Here is a 15,986-nt window from a genome sequence, read left to right on the forward strand (position 1 = left end):
AAAAGGAGAAGTCTAGCTGGCGTGGGGTTAAACTAGGAAGACAATAAGGGGGAAAACTATCAGACAAAAGACATGAAAGCGGAGCATCGGGAAAGAGGGAATAGAAGGTGCAGCTAAGAATGAGGCTGGGACTCCGGGGGTCCCAGTCCAGCAGCCCTGTACCTGCCCAGCGCAGCCTGCAGCAGGACAATAAACCTGCCCTGACTGTACCGCCTGTGTTTGACTGGCTTCTGTAGTCAGGCAGACCTGGAGCACTCCCCAGCGTCAGCAAAGGGGTACCCTGGAGAGGGCAGAGGAGGGATCAAACCTCTCCAGACAAGGTCGTTGTTGGTCAGACAATAATATTTGAGAGGAAAAAGGTGGTCCCACCAATTTTTGGTTTGTATTGCCCTGTAGAGATTGAAAATGCCAAAGGGATCAGTTCATTGGAAGGAGTAAGTCATGAGAATATTTTCTCATTTTACAGCTCTCTGTGTTCAAACCAACTTCAAACCACACTGAAGTTGTGAAGGGAAGGTCTGGCTTTGTTCTGTTTGTGCTGATGGGCTAAGGCTCCTCTGGTGTTCAGAGCAGATGGAGAATGGCTGCGTCTGCCAGACCAGCGGTTGTGCCAAGCCCCCCGCTCCCCTTTACTTGCAAAGTCAAAGGCAATCCGTGTCCGTGGCATTGATGCATTTTGCATTCCATGCAGAGGAACGTAGCCTAAACACTCACTTCTTTTGGGGTTTTTTTTCGCGTGACTTTGATGTCTTTATACTCACCAGCCAGTCCAGCTGGACGGCTGCCAGCAACCAGATGCGTGCAATCACCGGCTGGTCTCCCAAGGACCCGCATACTCCTGGCTCCTTAGTGATCCCTCAGCTAATGGCTGAGCAGTTTTGGTCTTTGTCAGCGTCTCCCTTATGGCTTGCTGAACAGGTTTGCGTCATTGTGTGTTTTATTTATGGCTTTGCCTGTTGCACCTTATTCCCTGAACTGCAACGGTCCTTGACCTATGTGGTGGGCCGACCCTGGCCAGCAGCTAAGCCCCCAGCCAGCCGCTCGCTCAGTCCTCTACCCCAGGGATGGGCGACAGAATCAGGCGGACAAAAAAGGGAGGTAAACATGGGGGTCGTGATAAAGGCAGTTTAATAAGCGATGCAAAGCTGTGCGTGCAAGCAAAGCCAAGCGAGGAGCCGATTCACCACTTGCCCTGGCGGGGGGGTGTCCAGCCACTTGCTGGGAAGCAGGGCTCCGTCACGCATAGCGGTGGCTTGGGAAGACAAACCCCGTCACCCCAAAGGTTCCCTCTTCCTCCGGTGGGACAGGCGAGTGGCTACCGCTGAGCACGATGTCATGCGGTGTGGGCTATGCCCCTGGTCAGGCATCCCAGCCGAGTCCCCTCCCGGCTTCTCGCCCTCCTCAGCCCACTCGCTGGGGGCAGTGTGGGAAAAGGAAGAGGCCTGGAGGCTGTGCAAGCCAAACTCGGCCAGGTCATCAACCCACCCATGGGACGGGCAAGTATTGCCTTCTCTGGTACGTCCTGTCCTGTGCACCCCAAAATGGGGCGGGGCTGGTATTGCCTTCTATGGAGTGTCCAGGCCCAAGGGGCGGGGCTGGTATTGCCTTCTATGGAGTGTCCAGGCCCAAGGGGCGGGGCTGGTATTGCCTTCTATGGAGTGTCCAGGCCCAAGGGGTGCGGCTGGTATTGCCTTCTATGGTAATAAAGTGCCCCTGCCTCACCCCTGCCTGTCCCTGTCCCTGTCCCTGTCCAAAGCATTATTTGGAGGCTCCAAAGCCTCATTTATAAGACCCCGATCTTTCTTTTAGAGTCCAAAATCTCATTTTATTGTCCAAATTCTTGTCTTTTGTTTCTAGTCCCAAATTTTGAGGTTCCAAAGTCTCATTTTTGGGGTCCAATGCCTCGTTTTTAGGGTTCTAAGCCTCATTTCTAGGGTCCAAATCTTAATTTTTAGGGTCCAAAGCCTCATCTTTAAAGCCACAATTTCTCCCTGCGTGTCTCGTTTGTAGGGCCCAAAGCCTCGTTTGTAGGATCCCTCTCCTCATTTGAAGGGTCTCAAGCCTCATTTTGACAGCCCAAATGCTCATTTGTAGGGTCTAAGCCCCCACTTAAAAAGAAAATCCTCAGGTTCAGGGTCCAAAGGTTTATTTGGGGCATACAAGGACTCATTTCTAAGGGCCAAAGCCGCACGCTGGGCGTCCAAATACTCATTTTTATGGTCCAGACATTCATTTGGGGGTCTAACTCTCTCAGGCCTAAAGCCTAATTGGGAGGGCTGAAAGCCTCATCGTAGGGCCCAAACGTTCATTATTTTTGAGGATTTAAAGCCTCCTTCCTGGGGTCCAAACCCTAATTTTTAGGGCCCCAAGCCTCGTTTTTAAAGCCTCGCTACTTGCTCTGAGGGGACAAAGCCATCCTGACACGGTGGTCTGAAGCCTGACGCTAGTCGCAGGCAGTGCTCATTCTTCTAAGCAAGCTGGATTGCCCTAGCACCCTGCCTTTTGTTTGGCTTCCTTCGGCAGGAGCAACCCCAGCGCCTGCGGCCACATTCCAGCACCTCCTCACCCTGCAGCCCCTGTGCTGAACTCACAGCTACAGCCACAAAGTTCATACGCTCTCCTGCCCTAAAGCCTGGCCGACAGGATTCCCGCTGGGGAAGGGAATTTCCCTGACACTTCCCAGCGGTAACTCGCGGTGCTGCTCCTGAGGGCAGGCCCCGAGCCCCCCCCCACCAGCGCCTGACAGCGCAGGCCGCGGCAGGGGCTGGGCCGCGCCGCTGCCGTGACAACCGCCCCCCCCCGCCCCGGAGCGCTCCCCCCCTCCAGCCCAGAGCCTTCCCCGGCCGGCAGAGCGACAGCCAATCGGCTGCTGCCGCGGGAAGCGCCGCCAATCAGAGCTGGGCCTGCACTGCCCAATCCCAGCGCCGCTCTCGGGAGGCGGCAGAGAGGCGGGAAAGCCCTGAGGGGAGGGAAAGCTCTGAGGGGACGGGAAGCTGCGAAAGAGCGTCGGCTTTTGTAGTTGTTCGCAGCGGTCCTTCGCCGGCACGGGTGGGATGGGTACACTTGACCCCTAGCCGTGCTTTGGTGCGGGGTGACTAAGGAGCGACAGGCTCCTTGGCGTCCTGGGGGTGAACTTGCAAGCTGGAGAGCCCCTGGCTCACAGGCGAGGGAGCGAAGGTGTCTCGGAAAAGACTTCGAAAGGTGGTTTCGACACCCAAAAGTGCAAGATAACCAAAGTACAGAACAAGATACCGGAGAGGAAACGAAGACATCTAGCCCGTCTCGGCTATTGGCTAGCAGCCAGCCACTTCGCTCATCAGGTTGTGCCCGCTTTGAGCTCTCCCTGAAGTGCAGCTGGACTGCACGCCCAGCGACTGTCCCCTTGAGCAGGGACACCTCTCAAGGTTTCAGATCCTTGCCCAAGGAAGAGAGACCCCTTACCCATCGCAGATCCTCCGTAAGTGACTGAGAGCCTGCTGAATTAATACTGTGAAACATTAGTAATCCATGCAGCTGCTCAACATGATAAACAATGAAGGAGTAATTCCGTCACACGCTTCGTAAAGGTTCAAAGACTCATTTTGAGGGCGCAGACCATCATTTGGAAGGCCCAAAGCCTGCTATCGAGGCCTCATTTTAGGCTGCAAAACTGCATATTTCCTTCACGTCCAAAGCCTCATGGTAAGGGTCCAGTGCCCCATTTGAGGACTAAAATCCTCGTACTTAGGGTCCAAGCCTGTTGTTCAGTACCCACAGCCTTTTTGGAGGACCCACAGTTTCGGTTTTAGGGTCCAAACCCTCCTTTTCAGGGTCCAAAGCCTCATTCCTAAGTCCCAGGGTTTATGCTTTTAAGGTACAATGACTCATTTTAAAGGGCCCAGAGCATCATTTTTGTGCTCCAAAGTCTGATTTGGAAGGTCCAAAGCCTCATTTGTAGATTCCAAAGCTGCATTCCTACGGTCCAAAATCTTCATTTTGCCTTCCAAATGCTCATTTTAGGCTCCAAACCCCTCGTTTTCAGGGTGCAAAGGCTTAGTTGTAGTTTGCAGAGTCTAATGTTCAGGGTCCAAAGCATCAGTTTTCGATTCCAGACAGGCATTTTTAGGGTCCAAACCACATGTGGAGTGTCCAAGCCCTCATTTGGAGGGTGCAAAGTTCCAGGGTTCACGCTTTTAAGGTGCAAAGATGCATTTTCAGGGCCCAGAGCATCATTTTGAAGCCCCAAAGTCTGATTTGGAAGGTCCAAAGCCTCATTGGTCGAGTCCAAAGCCACGTTTCTAGGGTCCAAAGCCTCATTTTTACTTTCTAAAGCCTCATTTTAGGCAACAAACCCCTCATTTTGAGAGTGTAAAGGCTCATTTTATTTTCAACAGTCGCATTTTCAGGGTCCAATGCCATTTTTTAGGGTCCAGACAGGCATTTTTAGGGTCCAAGCCACATCTGGAGTGTCTAAGCCCTCATTTGGAGGGTCCAAAGTTCCAGGGTTCACGCTTTTAAGGTTCAAAGATGCATTTTCAGGGCCCAGAGCATCATTTTTCTGCCCCAAAGTCTGATTTGGAAGGTCCAAAGCCGCATTTGTAGAGTCCAAAGCCACATTTCTAGGGTCCAGAGCCTCATTTTTACTTTCCAAAGTCTTACTCTTGTCTTACAAAGCTGCATTTTAGGCTCCAAAGCCCTCTTTTTCAGGGCCCAAAGGCTCACTGTTAGTCTGCACAGTCTCATTTCAGGGTCCAAAGCCTCTTCTTTTAGCATCCAGACAGGCATCCTTGTCGCCCGAGCCGCCTCTGGAGGGTCCGAGCCCTCATTTGGGGGGCCCAAAGCCCCCTTGGAATGACAGGCTACGTAAGGGGGGAGGGAGAGAGGGGGCAGGGGTGGCAGGGGCGATAGGGGCCCTGGGCCTGGGCTGGGGGCTGCTGGGCTCGGGGCAGGCCCCGCGGGTGCCATGTCGAAGCTGGGTCTGGTCCCCAGCGTAGCTCGCATTCTTCTCCCATCGGCCAGCACAGGTGGGGAGGGCTGTCAGTCTCCTCTCTTGAGGTGATGCTGCCTCGGATTGGTCCCCTCGGCTGTCACTGTGCTCTGGTTTGGGGCCTGCCCTTCCCTGAGGGCTGCCTCGGATTGGGCCACAGGGCTGCCCAGGTGCAGTTCACCTGAGGTGATGCTCTCTGTGATTGGCTGCCTGGGCTGTCAGTGTGCCGAGGTGTGCTGCCCGCCCTCCCCTGAGGTGACGTTTCCTCCGATTGGCTGCTTGGGATTTCTCCCTCGCTCCTCCCATCCAATGATGGGTCAGACCGCTTATCGATCATCTTTGTGCTGCTCTACTGCCAGCTAGGATTGGTGGAGCCGGCATGCCCTGCCCCCCAGTACCCAGCTTTTTCCACTCCTGCCACCTTTCCTGCAGGCCCCGAACCTTGACTGGTTGGTTACAGATCAATCACGTGCCTTGCCTACCTGCCCCCCCCCCTCCTCAAACGTGATTGGCTGTCCCGGGTCCACTGACTCCCCCCAGACTGCTGGGTGGACGTTGCCACGCAACGAGCTCCACCTTGAGGGCTTGGAGCCTCAAATGGAACTGCGGGCCCTGAGGAAAGGCTGTGGGCCATCCAAGGTGGGTTTAGACCCTAAAACTGAGGATTTCGGCCCGAAACATGAGGCTCTGGGCACTACAAAGGATGGGCGAGATGCTACAGTTGACGCTTGGGACCCTGCGAAGGAGGGGAGCCTCTTGGTTCCTCTGCCCTTTGCCCCAGGGTGCCGTCTGTGGGGCAGGACTCTGGGCTCAGGGAGAGGGAAACTTCCCGTGGCCCACGGGCAAGGCTGTGCCAGCCCAGAGCGCGCAGGAGGTGCCCAGAGCCACCTCTGAAGACCGGGACCGAGAGAAGACTGGCCAGCTTGGCAGAGCGCGGGTGCCTTTTCCTGCCCTGGGCTGTCTCCGGAGGGGCCAGGTTGCCTAAAGCTTCTCTCCTCCTCCCCTCCGGGTTTTTGTGGTCCAGCGGGGCAGCTGGGGCTCTGTTGCAAGGGCACCCCGAGTCAGCGTGTGCTGGGCTGCCACGGGCTGCTGGAAAGGGAGGGCGTTGGGCAGCTCTCCGGGCAGCCCTGCTTCTTCTGGGGGCTGCCATTTCCCCTTCGCCCTCCACCCCCCTAAAGAAAAGATTTCTGCAGGGGGAGGACAAACACAGCGACTTCTTGGGGAGAGCCTGGCCGAGGGGTGAACTTGTCAAACAAGACTGTGGCCAAGGTGTGCTGAGGGATGAGCTGTCCGGCAGGCAGCGGCAGAGGGCAGGAACGGCGCTGCCTGCTCCGCCTGCTCGGGGCGCTCCCCTCCCCGCGGGAAGGAGACCACAGCACTGGGTTGGCTGATGCAGCTTTAATTTTCCATTTTCCCAAGGAGACCTTCACTTTTCCCTGGCTTTGCAGGGCCAGCAGCACAGCGCCCTGGTCCATCCTGATGCTGGCCGCTTCCTTGGAGAACCCACGATCAGCATGGTCTGAGCTGCCAGCGAACAGATGGAGGGCTCGATGTCTTCCTGCAAGGGCTTGAGGGCTGCGACAGAAAGAAACGGAGCAGAGATGAAACCCCCGTGTCTCCAGAGACCCCCCGGGCATCCCCTCCGGAGCACGCCAGCCCCACCCGGCTCTGTCCCTGGCCCCCGAGATGTTCCCCTGGCCCCGAAGCGTTTCCCTGGAGCAGGGCAAGGCATGGCCGCATCCGTCCCAGGTCTGTTCCTAGCCCCACAAGCACTGCCCCCGCTCACCATCACAGACTTCACGCAGCCGCTCCGCACTTTGGTCCCTCAGGTGCCGCGCGGCAAGCCCTAGGCACAGAGCGTCGTCAGACCTCTTGCTCCCCAGCACTCTCCCAGCAGCACAGAGCCCGGCCCTGCCGGCTCGGCTGCACGGCCTCCTCCCCCTCAGCAGGGTGACCCCAGGGAAGGACAGCACCCGAGGCAGGGGGGGACTGAGCAAGGCGGCCAGCAGGCTCACTTGCACGGGCAGGGGTGGGAGGGAAGCGCAGAGCCCCTGTCTGCCCAGGCCCTGCACGGGGCAGCCGGGGCTCTGGCAGCCCCAGGCTGCTCCTTGCTGCCAGTGCAGTGGCTGGGAGCGGGGCCAGGCTGCCAGAAGACGGATTCCAGGGGCTGTGGCTTACCGGTGAACCTGACGGCCTCCTCTCGCACGGTGGCCTGAGCATCCTTCAGGTACAGCAGGCTCTGCCACAGGTAATCTTCCACCCTGTTCCTGTCCTGCACCAGCTGGAGAGAGCACAAGGGCACGGGGCTGGCACAGACCCTCCCCAGCCAGCCAGAGCAGTCCCTCCTCCCAGCACCCCCTTCCCCTGCCAGGCCTTTCCTGTCACCCAGCCGGGAGCCCTGTGGGGCCGAGGTCCAGAAAGAGCCGCACGCAGAGGGGGCCCAGCGGTACTGAGACCCCTCCATCCTGCTGCCTGGGCCCAGATGGGCCGGGGTCACCTTCAGCACCCTGGGGTGTGTGCGGGGAGGGCAGAGAGTCCTGGAGAAGAGCCCTTGAGGGCAGGGAAGGAGGATGCAGCTCCAGGCTCTGGGCTCTCGGCTCCGGGCTGGAGCAGGGCAGGGGAGGCACAGCTGCACAGCCCACCCCGCGGGCACGTGGGGCAGCCCTCATCCAGCCTGGCCCTGCCTGGGGCTTGGGGGTTGTCCTCACCAAGCACTCTCCAATCCTCCATGCCTGCTCCGTCTGGGTCAGGTACTTGAGCTGCTTCTGCTCCAGGAATTCCGCAGCAGATAGGAGGGCTTCCCTGGAGGCCTGCAGTGCAGCAGAGGCTGGGAGATGTCACCACAGCCCTAGGAAGGAGACCTGGCATCCCCTGCTTCTTGGCAAGGCTCCGGACCGTTCCCAGCCCGTTATGGGAAGAGGCGGCGGGGGCCCGAGTCTGAACTGGATTCAATTCCCGGGGCAGGGACACGGGGCAGCCACCACCTCAGGTATCTCATGCTGCCAGCTAGCAGAACAGAGATCCTCAAGAGCTGCTGAGCGGCTGCCAGGGCTGGGGGCAGACTGGAGGGCAAGGGGACCTCGGTGAGCGGGGTTTTGTTCCTGCAGCGATCCTGCCCTCAGGAAGCTGGGACATGGCCCGGCGCAAACATCTGGGGGGCTCTTGGGCACAGCCCTGGGGGCTCAAAGCCCTGGCCTCCGATGCCTGCAGGGACGCCTGTAGGGAAGCCTGTAGGGACTTGCGTGCTCGGTGGCCACAGGCTGCTGCTGAGCCCTGCTGGAGCAGGTGGGGCAGGTGTTGAAAATGTCTGTGCCGGCTTCTCTGCCCCTGCTCACGCTGCGGGGACCTTCCTCAGAGCTGTGCCGGAGGAGGGCTGCATGGGGGGAGGAGGAAGGCAGCGGTGGGCCTGGTGCAGGGAAGGAGGGGAGCTCTGCCCTGTGCTCAGTGACTCAAGCGGTGGGACCCTGAGGTGGCACATATTCCTAGACTCCGACTGTCAGCAGCCCTTGCCCCTCGTGCCCAGATCGCCCCCGTGGTGTCAGCACACCCTTCCTCGCGTCCCTGGTCGGGTTTGAATCTGTACCTTGGCCACGCTCTGGGTCTGGTCACTCATGTGAAAGAGCAGTGGGAGCAGGCCCCGCTGCACGTTCTTCCTCATTTGTCTCCTGTGTCTCCACACCACCATCTGCGTGATGTCTCCGAAGAGGCGGATGGAGGACTCTCGCAGCTGGCTGGACGCCTGCTCGGGAGGAAGACGGGAGAACTTCAGCAACAGCCGCTCCCTGCCCACGGTGAGCAAGGGCTTTAGCGTGGCTGATGTGAGGGGAGATGCTCCGGCGTCGGGTTCTGAACACGGGATCTGTGGACCAGATCTGCAGCAGTGGCTGAACGGCCCCGGGCCCGTGAAAGGCCACGCAAGAGGTTTCCATCAGGCGGTGCCTGTGCCTCCGAGTGCTCCCCTAGCCACCCAGCATTCACCGCCAGCCGCACCAGCCACGCCAGCACAGAGCTCCCCGGGGACGGGCTGAGGAGGAGACCAGGCTGGCCCTCCTCAATGCCTCTGGGGCACCCGCTGCTGGCTCAGCCTCGGCCCCCCTGCTACAATGCCTGGGCAGAACGTCTGGTCCTGCCTGGCAGCGCAGCCAGGGGAGCCCTCGGGGCTCTGAGAGCAGCTCTTGGCCTGCTGGTGCTTTGCCCAGGGGCCGGGCTGGGACCCAGCCCAGGGTCTCAAGGTCGCCCGGAGGCATCAACTTGTCCGGGAGAAGCCATGCTGGGCTGCAGAGCCCAGGGGAGAGTGCAGAGAGGAGCAGCCCTGCCTGAGTGCCGACCGCAGGGCTCGGCTGACAGGCAGCTTTCCTTGCAGCGTGCCCATCGCCGTGGCTCAGGCTCCTGCAGCAGCCTTACGTTGCTGAAGAGCGGCGGGAGCTTCACTGCCAGCTTCAGAGCAATGGGACTGGCCTCCTCCCTCGTCATATGACCCAGTATGTTTCTGAAGACAAGCAGGGCCTTCATCTGGATATCTTCACTGGCATACTGCAGGGTCTTCAGAATGTCTTCCAGCAGGACCTTCATTTTTCTTGCCTGTATGAAACACACCATTTCCTTTCTGCGAAGCGGTGAAAGACCACCCTGGCAAAAATGCTCCAGTCTCTGAGCACCAGCCTCCCGTCCAGCTTGCTGGCAGCAGGCACGGGAATTGCTGCAGCAGCCTCCTGGCCGGCGGTGGCCATGGGCACACTAATGGGGATGCGGGGAGAGCGAGGGGAGGAAAGGGAGGCTAGGAGAGCAAAGACTCCGTGTCCCCTGCTCAGCCGCGCCCTTTTCCGACCAGCCCAAAGCGCAGATGAGTTGGTAGCCAACCCTCTGTGCCCAGAGAGCTCCCCAGGAAGCCAGCAGGCCACGTCATGGCAGGGAAGGCGTTTGGAGCTGGCACCCCACCTCCTGACTCCCAGCCAAGGCCAAGCCACTGTGTTACCCACTGCCCCAGCCTCCAGGCTGCCAATGTGGCTCCACTCGACTATGCCCCACTCACCATCTCGCGTCTCTGCGACAGCGTGATGAGGCCTTGGAGCACCAGCGAGATCACCTCCAGGCTCTCATCCCTCAAAGACCGCCAGAAACGGGCCGCGGCAGCAAAGGTCTCTGATGGAAGGTTGCTGGCGGCGATTATCTGAAACAAAGATGGCAGTGAGAGACTGGCAGAGCCTGCGGGCTCCCCGCACCGTGTGGCTCCTGGTTCCCACTGGCAGCTCAGGGCAAGGGCACTGGGGCCAGAAAGCCCGTCCTGGGGGCAGCTCTGCCTGCGGAGGGCCACTTGGCCGCCCCCATGCCCTGTGCCTCGCTGCACACCGCACAGCGTCTTTGTTGGCTCCTCCTGTCCTCTGACCATCATCAGCCTCTTGTTCGAACGCCTCTGAGGAGCAACTGAGCAGCGTTTGGGGGCAGATGGGAGGGGAGAGGGCTGTGCCTGTTTTCCTCGAGAGGCACGCACAGCCCTGCAGGTGAGCAAGGTTTGCTCTGGTCACTCACGGCCAGGCAGAAGATGCTGCTGTCCCCTGTCATGGTGCCAAACAGCATGTGGATCCGCCGCTTCCAGTATTCTCTGTGCAGCTCCCTCAAGACCTTCTCCAAAGGCTGGAGCAGGGAGAACAACACCTTCCACACGGCCAGGGCAGCACTGCAGACCCAGAGCGCTCTGTCAGCAGGGCTGCCTCGGCCACCGTGCCGGGTCCTGCAACCCTGGGTCTGCCTGTCCCCGTGGATTGGAGTGCCTGGGGGCCCTGCCTGTGCAGGCAGGAGAGGGCTGTGGTGGTGTTCCCTGTGGGGCAGGGGGGAGCCCGGTGGCGGGGCTGTGGGCTGGCTTGGCCAGCTTTGGCTGCTGCGGGCCCGGCCGACCCAGCGGAGCCGGAGGGCGTGGTGGGATGGAGGGCCCTGCTCCCTGGGGATGTCCTGCAGTTTTCTGTGGGTCTGGCAGCCAGAGTCTCCGGGCCCCTCTCCCCATGTGGAACAAGCCCTCAGGGCTGTTGGGGCCGGTACCTGTCAGCTAGTTTAGAGTACTTCAACAGGCTTATGACCACTTCGCTGGGGTACTGGCTGGTCAGCAGGAGAAGGAGTGAGTCTATGCTGTGCCTGGCTGGCTCCGTGCAGATGTGCTCCAGGTTTTTGTGGATGCTGCCCATGATCTTTGGCACCTGGAGGGGACACAGGTGAGGATGGTGCTGCCACTGGAGTGCAACCATTTCCCCAGCTGCTGCCACTGAAACTGCTGCCCTTCCCATCCCTCTCTGCTGGCTTAAGGGAGCTGCAGCTTGGGAAGGGAGGGAGGGAGGAAGGAAAGAAAAGAACGAGCAACCCTGAAAGGGCTTGTGGGCAGGGAAATCCAGCCACAGGCTGCTTACGTCCATCAGCCAGGAGTCAGGGTCTTTCATGGCCTCATCCAGCATGCTGCTGGCCCCCTCCTTGTCAGAAGTGCTGGTGTCTGTCATGGCCTTGATGGCCGTGAGGATGACATCTGTCTTCTCCTCAGGTTTGAGGTATTTTCCAAACGCCTATGGGAGGGAGGAAGGAAGGAAGGGAGGGAAGACGTATCACACCGAATGCCCTGGTGGTGATGCTTAGCTGAGCCATGAGAGCAGCTCTGGCAAGAGAGGCCCGGCAGCGCTGTCAGCAGTGCCTGCAGGAAAGCTGGCAGCAGGGGCTGCAGTCACTGCACAGGGGAGGATGGGAACAGAGGGCCCTCAGGGTGAGGGAGGAGGGTTCGGTCGTGGGCACAGTGTGCTGGCCCTAGAGAGAACCAGGGCTTGCTGGAGGCCAGGAGGGCCGGAGCTGCTGCTGGGACACTGGAGTGCTGCCCTCACATCGTCCCTGCTTGGGGACAGCAGGAACCTTCTCACCAGGGACACTGAGGCCATGCCAGCCCCGCTGACTCTGGGTCCCTTTGCTCGCACAGTTCCCCTGCCGATGCCACGGACAGGAGCCCCAGCAAGGGGAGAGCTCATTACCTTGGTCAAGTCCCCGGTGCTGTGCAAAGAAAGACAGGAGGTGCCGGCAGCTCCCCACACGCTTTGGTGCTGTGGACTATCCTCTGGCCGCGCACTGCCTAAACAGGGGAGAAACACTGCAGAGTCATTAGGACTCCACCTCTTTGCCAAAAAGAGCTTTGGACTGGGAACAGCGGAGGAGGGAGGCTATGACCCATGGTCGGGGAGGAGGTGGTGGGCAGGGGTGTAAAGCAAAGGGTGACGGGCGATGGGAACATTGCTCAGGAATGATGGAGAAGGACTAGGAGAAGGGGCGGCTTCTTGCTACAGGCACTGGAGGGAGCAGCCGGCGTGATGCCCAGCTGGATCTGCTCTTCACTGATAGGGAAGAAGTGGTTGTGGGATGTGGTCATCGAGGGTGGCTGTGGCTGCGGCTGCAGGGCCCAGGAAACAGCCAGGGTTGAGATCCTGGGAGGAGTGAGGAAGGAGAGCAGCAGAGAACAGATCCTGGACTTCAGGTGAGCATTCAGCTTCTGCAGCAAAATGAGAGTTGGGATGCTACAGAAAGCAGCTGTGAAGGGCAAAGGAGGTCAGGGAAGCTGGCCGACTTTCAGGGACAGCCTCCACCAAGCACCGGAACAGTCCATCGCAATGCTCACGAAAACAAGGAGACATAGCAAAAGATGTGTGCGTGTGGAGGGACGCAGCCCACCAGAGCTTCTCTTACATCTTTGCTGCAGGAGGAATATCAAGAGGAAGTAAAGAGCATCCAAGGCGGCACAGCTGGTGTCTTTGTCCTTGCAAGAGCTGAGAAGGATGAGATGTCCCAGCAGCTGTCCCAGCTTGGGGATATGGAAGCCTCTGTAGCAGGCAGGGCAGTCCTCCTCTCTTCCAAAGGGGTGCCAGGCCTGGGCGAGGGAGGCAGAACATCAGAAGGGCTGGGGGGCAGCAGCTCGGGCCAAAGCCGTGAAGCCAAGAGTCCGCCTGGGCTGGATGCCCGGTGAGTCAGCGCTTTGCAGGGCCCCGCCGGCCCCGGCTCCCAGAGCAGCTAGAGCTGGGCAGCATCCCTGCGCAGGGAGAGCTGCCAGGCCTGGGCTCCCGCCATGCTCCTGGGGCAGTCCTGTCCCGCGCAGGACTGAGGGCAGAGCTGGCTCCTGGCAGAGAGGGGACTGGGGATTGAAGAGCCTGGGGAAAGGAGGGGCCGAGAGCCCTGCTTCAGGGCAGAGCCTTGCTGAGTGCCCTGACCTGTGCCCCGACTTGCCTCGCAGGCACCCCCGAGCTGCAGGCTGCTCTGGCGTGCAGGGAAGGGGAGACGGCCTGGCCGGAGGGGGCCTGGCTCCTTACCTCCAGTGAGGAATATCTGGCCATCAAATAGATCAGCATCCCAATCCTCCTCACGGCCCTCTCGCGCACCGCCGCGCTCTGGGACTTGGTGAAGGTCAGCAGCATCTGGGAGGAGAGAAGCTGCTGGTGTGCCCTGGGAGCTGACGCCCGTGCCAGCAGAAGCAGCACTGCTGAACTCCCGGCTGGACTAATTTCATTTTCATGACACAAGAGGACTCCGCGGAGGGGAAAGGGACTTTGCCTGTAGCCAGGTGACAGTGGGCTCCGGAAGAGCACGGTGGGCAGCCCCTGGCTCCCCCACGGGAGGTTGGCACCCTCCCTGCAGTGTGGTCTGTGCGTGGCACTGGGGTGAGGACTGTCCGCTCAAGAGTGGACACGCTCTGTCCCCCAGGGTGGAGAACAGCCCCCGCGAATCCCATGCTTTGCCTGTGCCAGACCTGCAAGATTCTCTGCAGCTCCTGGCTGAGTCTGGAGGCAGGAGAGCTGAGTACCAATGTCTGCAGCATGCAGTCCATGGCGTGCAGGGTCTGCAAGGAGGACAAAGGGTGGGGGCAGTCTTTTGGCGGTCCCTCTTACCTGCAGGAGACAGATCCGAACTCCCCGTTCAAGGGGAGGACACCCGCGCTGCCTCACGGTGCCCGGGAGAGGCTTCAGGCCAGACAAGCTGCTGTGGGCAGTGCAGCCTGAGGCACTGGATGTGGCCAGGCCCGTGGGAAGGGGGCAAAGAGCAAGGGTGGGAAAGCAAAGCCAAGAGCCTGCCTTGCCTTGCATGTCCGGCTGTCTCTCGGCACAGGGCGACCAGGGCCCCAGGGGACCCTAGAGCTCCTGGGGCTCACCCAGCCCTTACCTCGTGGTAGAGGGAAGTGTCCAAGCCCTGCATGTCCTCTTTTGGAGGAAGGCAGAAGACGCTGCTGAAGCAGGCGTTTAAGAGGCGCATCTTTTGGTGCTCCGGCACCATCTCCACTGAGCTGCAGAGAGAGGGGCCTGTTGGACACAGGTGCCGGGAGTGGTGCCTCCAGGCGCCTTTGGGGAAGAGGTCCCTGGGAAGGACGGAGGCCGTGGGGGGAGCCCTGCCTGGAGGCACCTCCTCCCTCCCTGACACTGGCCTGGGCCAGAGGACAGTCCTTGATGCCTCCCGCCCTCCGGACAAGCCCCGCGCAGGGGAGAGCAGAGTTCCTGCAGACGGCACCGTCTGACTCTGCCCAGATGGGGGCTGCCCCCCAGCCAGGCCCAGGGCTGCTGGCTGCGGAGAGGTGGCAGCCAAAGCAGGGGCTGGGCAAGTACCTCAAGGCAGAGATGGCAAGCATGGCTTGCTGCCGCACTGCCGTGCGCAGGTGATCCCTGGGCTCCTCTTTCAGCAGCACCTGCAGAGCGCAGCCAGGATGGGACCTGTCAGCCGCCAGCACCCAGTGCCAGCAGACCTGGCACTGGTCGGCGGGGCTGGCAGAGCCCCTCTGGCCCCAGCCCGGTGCCGGCCCCCAGAATGCCCCCCTTCCTCCCCCGGTGCTGGGGTCTCTGCTGGCAGGGCTTCTCCGTGGAAACCACGTCCCCCCGAGGGGCAGCTCGGTGTCCACGCATGCTCGCCACCCCCCCCGTCCCCACTTTAGCGCTGTCTTCACAGCGTGCCGGTGCCTGGGGGCCTTGTCCCCCGGCCAAACCCGCCGGGTGTCGCCTCACCATGATACTGCCTGCCAGCTCATCTCCGTGGCAGAAGATATCCAGGCCCTGTGACGAGCCCTTGTGCCTGGTGGCTCTGCAGATCATGCGGATGCTCTGGAGAAAACGCATCTTCTGGGTCTCGTCCTGGCAGCCGGGGGACAGGGAGACAAAGGGGTAGCGTGAGAGGGGGAGACACATGGCCAGCTTGACCAGAGCACAGGGGGGTGCGGTGCCTTGTGGAGGACCTGGCGGGGAGTCGCTCTGCCCAGCCGGCAGCCCTCCAGCAGCCTGGCAGCAGGCAGCAGAGCTGGGGGGGCCATCAGGAGACGCAGGCAGAGCTGGCAGGGAAATGACTGCGGTTACCTTCTCGGTGCTCGTGAGGAAAGCCTGGATGCAGTGCATGGTTTCCTCTTCCTCTTCATAGGCAGATAACTGGCTGCCATCTAGTCAAGGAGCAGAGCAAGGAGGGCTGTCGAGATGGCCCCAAGGCAGGAGAGAGCAGAAGAAGGAGCTCTGCCCTCCGTGCAGCCCCGTGCCCGCTCCCCTGGCGCAGTCTCCCTGGAGGTGTTTGGGCTTGAGGGTGCCCAGCAAAAGGGCTGCGATGTTGGGGCGTGACGTGGCAGGAAAAGCCCCGAGTTCATCGGGCTGAGGAAATCCCTTGCAGACGGGCAAGGTCCCCGTCCCACAGCATCGCTGCCTCCTGGCAGCCCAGCTGCCTCTCGCTGCCCGTCCCCTGGAGAAGGAACCGGGTCCCTTCTGCTCTCTCCCCCCCGGGGGTGGCTGTGCTGGGGCCGGCTCCCAGCCCTGAGCTGACCCAGCATTTTGCCGTGCCCCCCGACCGCTGGACCCCCGCTGCCGGCATGCCGGGGAAACGGGACCCTGGCATTGAGCAGGGTGCGCTCGCTGGCCCCATCCCTACTCCCAGCCCAGAGGCCACTCACTCACCAGTCTGCAGCGGCTGGACCGTGGACACCCTGTAGAGCTCTGGGGGAGAGCTGCTCTCCCGGGGAGCCCTGTCCTCCTCCCAGGCTGGCCTG

General features: G+C 60.6%; 1 protein-coding gene and 1 long non-coding RNA gene across 2 annotated transcripts; both read right to left on the reverse strand.

The window, feature by feature from the left end:
* Nucleotides 1–9,193: 9,193 nt before the first annotated feature.
* LOC128135761 (maestro heat-like repeat-containing protein family member 7) lies at nt 9,194–14,763 on the reverse strand. The gene is made up of 12 exons (XM_052774824.1): nt 14,575–14,763; nt 14,138–14,258; nt 13,728–13,817; nt 13,291–13,395; nt 12,674–12,854; nt 11,968–12,065; nt 11,365–11,514; nt 11,003–11,157; nt 10,496–10,643; nt 9,999–10,136; nt 9,371–9,547; nt 9,194–9,241 (listed from the first exon to the last, which is right to left on the reverse strand). Exons 1-12 carry the CDS (start codon nt 14,595–14,597, stop codon nt 9,194–9,196), a joined length of 1,434 nt encoding a protein of 477 aa, XP_052630784.1. The 5' UTR covers nt 14,598–14,763.
* Nucleotides 14,764–14,980: 217 nt separating this feature from the next.
* Nucleotides 14,981–15,986, reverse strand: LOC128135799 (uncharacterized). Its single transcript, XR_008233223.1, has 3 exons — nt 15,895–15,986; nt 15,313–15,392; nt 14,981–15,093 (listed from the first exon to the last, which is right to left on the reverse strand). It is a non-coding gene; the product is annotated as an uncharacterized LOC128135799 (long non-coding RNA).

The sequence above is a fragment of the Harpia harpyja genome, chromosome 24 (genome assembly GCF_026419915.1).
Source record: "Harpia harpyja isolate bHarHar1 chromosome 24, bHarHar1 primary haplotype, whole genome shotgun sequence".
Classification (NCBI taxonomy): domain Eukaryota; kingdom Metazoa; phylum Chordata; class Aves; order Accipitriformes; family Accipitridae; genus Harpia; species Harpia harpyja.

Bases quoted from the DNA above. Each gene is read 5' to 3' on its own strand.
- LOC128135761 (XM_052774824.1), bottom strand. From the start codon at position 14,597: ATGCTTGCCATCTCTGCCTTGAG. The intron at 12,066-12,673 runs GTAAGAGAAGCT...TCCCCTGTTTAG, and splicing joins ATTCCTCCTGCAGCAAAGAT to GCAGTGCGCGGCCAGAGGAT. The intron at 11,515-11,967 runs GTAATGAGCTCT...TCCCTCCCATAG, and splicing joins GCACCGGGGACTTGACCAAG to GCGTTTGGAAAATACCTCAA.